At 57.1% G+C, this 2,284-nt stretch overlaps 1 protein-coding gene across 1 annotated transcript; it reads left to right on the forward strand.

Annotated features, from left to right (window-relative positions):
- The first annotated feature begins 590 nt into the window (after positions 1-590).
- Positions 591-2,041, forward strand: GPR6 (G protein-coupled receptor 6). Its single transcript, XM_009676979.2, has one exon. It carries the CDS (start codon positions 621-623, stop codon positions 1,605-1,607), a length of 987 nt encoding a protein of 328 aa, XP_009675274.2. The 5' UTR covers positions 591-620; the 3' UTR covers positions 1,608-2,041.
- Positions 2,042-2,284: the final 243 nt, after the last annotated feature.

The following is a 2,284-nucleotide window of genomic DNA, read 5'->3' on the forward strand; positions in this document are numbered from 1 at the left end:
CTCCACTCCCCCCTCAACGGTCCGCCCCCTCCCCCCTCAACGGTCCGCCCCCTCCCCACACCGGCTGCCCCCTCTTCCCCTAACGGTCGGGCCCCTCCCCACACCGGCTCTCCCCTCGCCGCCCAACGGCCCGCCCCCTCCCCCCCAACGGCCCGCCCGCTCCCCACACCGCCCCCCCCCTCCGCCCCAGCCGCCGGCGGTCCGTTGCGCGCCGCCCTGCCCCCCGGCCGCGGCCCGCCCTTTACGTCAGCCCCGCGCGGCCCGGCCCGCCCTCGGCAGCCGCCCGCCCCGGCCCGCCGGCTCCCGCCAAAGCCGCCGCCGCCGCCGCTGCCCCACGAGCAGCGCCCGCCCGAGGCAGCGAGCGGGGAGCCGCACGGGTAGGGCGGCGGGGGCGGGGCGGGGCGGGGCGGGGCGGGGCGGGCGGTGGTTGGGACGGCGGGAAACCCCGGGCGGTTCAGCACCATAGACAGGGCGGCGGCGGCATGAGCGCGCCCCGCCGCTGCCGCCGCCGCCGCCGCCGCCGCCGCTGCCGCCGCTGCCGCCGCCGGCCCTGGGGTGGCCGGGCGCCCCCTCTCACTTCTTCTGCCTCTGCACAGGCGGCGCAGCCGGCCCGGGCGGGGATGGAGCGAGCGGCGGCGCTGAACGAGAGCGGGGCGGCGGCCCCCTGGCTGCCGGGCCGCGGGGGCAACGCGTCGCTGGAGCTCTCGTCGCGGCCCCCCGCGCCGCCCGCCATCAACCCCTGGGACGTGATGCTGTGCGTCTCCGGCACGGCCATCGCCTGCGAGAACGCCATCGTGGTGGCCATCATCTGCTACTCGCCCAGCCTGCGGACCCCCATGTTCGTGCTCATCGGGAGCCTGGCCACGGCGGACCTGCTGGCGGGGCTCGGCCTCATCCTCAACTTTGTTTTCCAGTACGTGATCCGGTCCGAGACGGTCAGCCTCATCACCGTGGGATTCCTCGTTGCCTCCTTCACGGCGTCCGTGAGTAGCTTGCTGGCCATCACGGTCGATCGCTACCTTTCCCTCTACAATGCCCTCACCTACTACTCAGAGAGGACTGTGCTGTGCATCCACACCATGCTGGTGGGCACCTGGGGGGTCTCCCTGTGCCTGGGGCTGCTGCCGGTCCTGGGATGGAACTGCCTCCACGACTACGCCGCTTGCAGCATTGTCAGACCCTTGACCAAAAGCAACGTGACTTTGCTGTCTGCATCTTTCTTTCTGATTTTTATCATCATGCTCCATCTCTACATTGAAATCTGTAAAATAGTTTGCAGACATGCCCATCAGATAGCTCTCCAGCAACATTTTCTGACTGCATCGCACTATGTTGCTACCAAAAAAGGAGTGTCTACCCTCGCTATAATCCTTGGGACTTTTGGAGCAAGCTGGCTACCTTTTGCGATCTATTGTGTAGTCGGAGATCCCGACTACCCTTCTGTGTACACTTATGCCACACTTCTACCTGCTACTTACAACTCCATGATCAATCCCATCATTTATGCCTACAGAAATCAAGAAATTCAGAGGTCCATGTGGGTTCTCTTTTGTGGCTGCTTTCAGTCTAAAGTGTCCTTTCGTTCCCGGTCCCCTAGCGATGTCTAAGTGACTTTTCTCTTTGTAGTACTGCACAAAGTGACAATCTACTTAGTGAAATATTACAGTGCCTGTTATAAACTTCAACCTATGTTGTGAAGTCATTGAAAACATGCTTAAATATTAGCACTTTATACATGTTTGTATCTTTGAGAGTGTTCAGGGTATGGAGTTTTCAGTTCCGTGAAAAAAAGTGGTTGTATATAAATTTGCACATCCCATTTGTAAAGTGAAGACATTCCAGTACCGCTTAATTATAGCACCTTATTTCTAGCTGCTGACCTGCCAAAACAGTGTTGCCATTTTGAAGGGTAGAGAGAAGGAAAGTTGTATTTGTGTTGTATTTGTGCGTGTGGAGGGGTAGGGGGCGTGTGTGTATGTATGTATGTATGTATGTATGTGTGTAACTATACTTTGCTGCATAATATTGATAAATTATAACATTTTGTACACAAATAAAAATATTTAAGATATATTATAATTTTGTGTGTTTAAATGATTTCAGACATATGAGAGCTTGAAAATTTGCCAGGTAAGCAAAGTCCTTGTATTTGCTTTTGAAAACTTACCATGTAATTCTGCCTAAAAAGATCATCATTTGCTATGGAGATGAAACATTACATCAAGAAAGGGTCACCTTTTTGGTTTGCTTGTTTGTTCTCTTCTTTACTCTGGAGTACTTATTG

The sequence above is a fragment of the Struthio camelus genome, chromosome 3, assembly GCF_040807025.1.
Source record: "Struthio camelus isolate bStrCam1 chromosome 3, bStrCam1.hap1, whole genome shotgun sequence".
NCBI classification, from domain to species: Eukaryota; Metazoa; Chordata; class Aves; order Struthioniformes; family Struthionidae; genus Struthio; species Struthio camelus.

Bases quoted from the DNA above. Each gene is read 5' to 3' on its own strand.
- GPR6 (XM_009676979.2), top strand. From the start codon at position 621: ATGGAGCGAGCGGCGGCGCTGAACGAGAGCGGGGCGGCGGCCCCCTGG.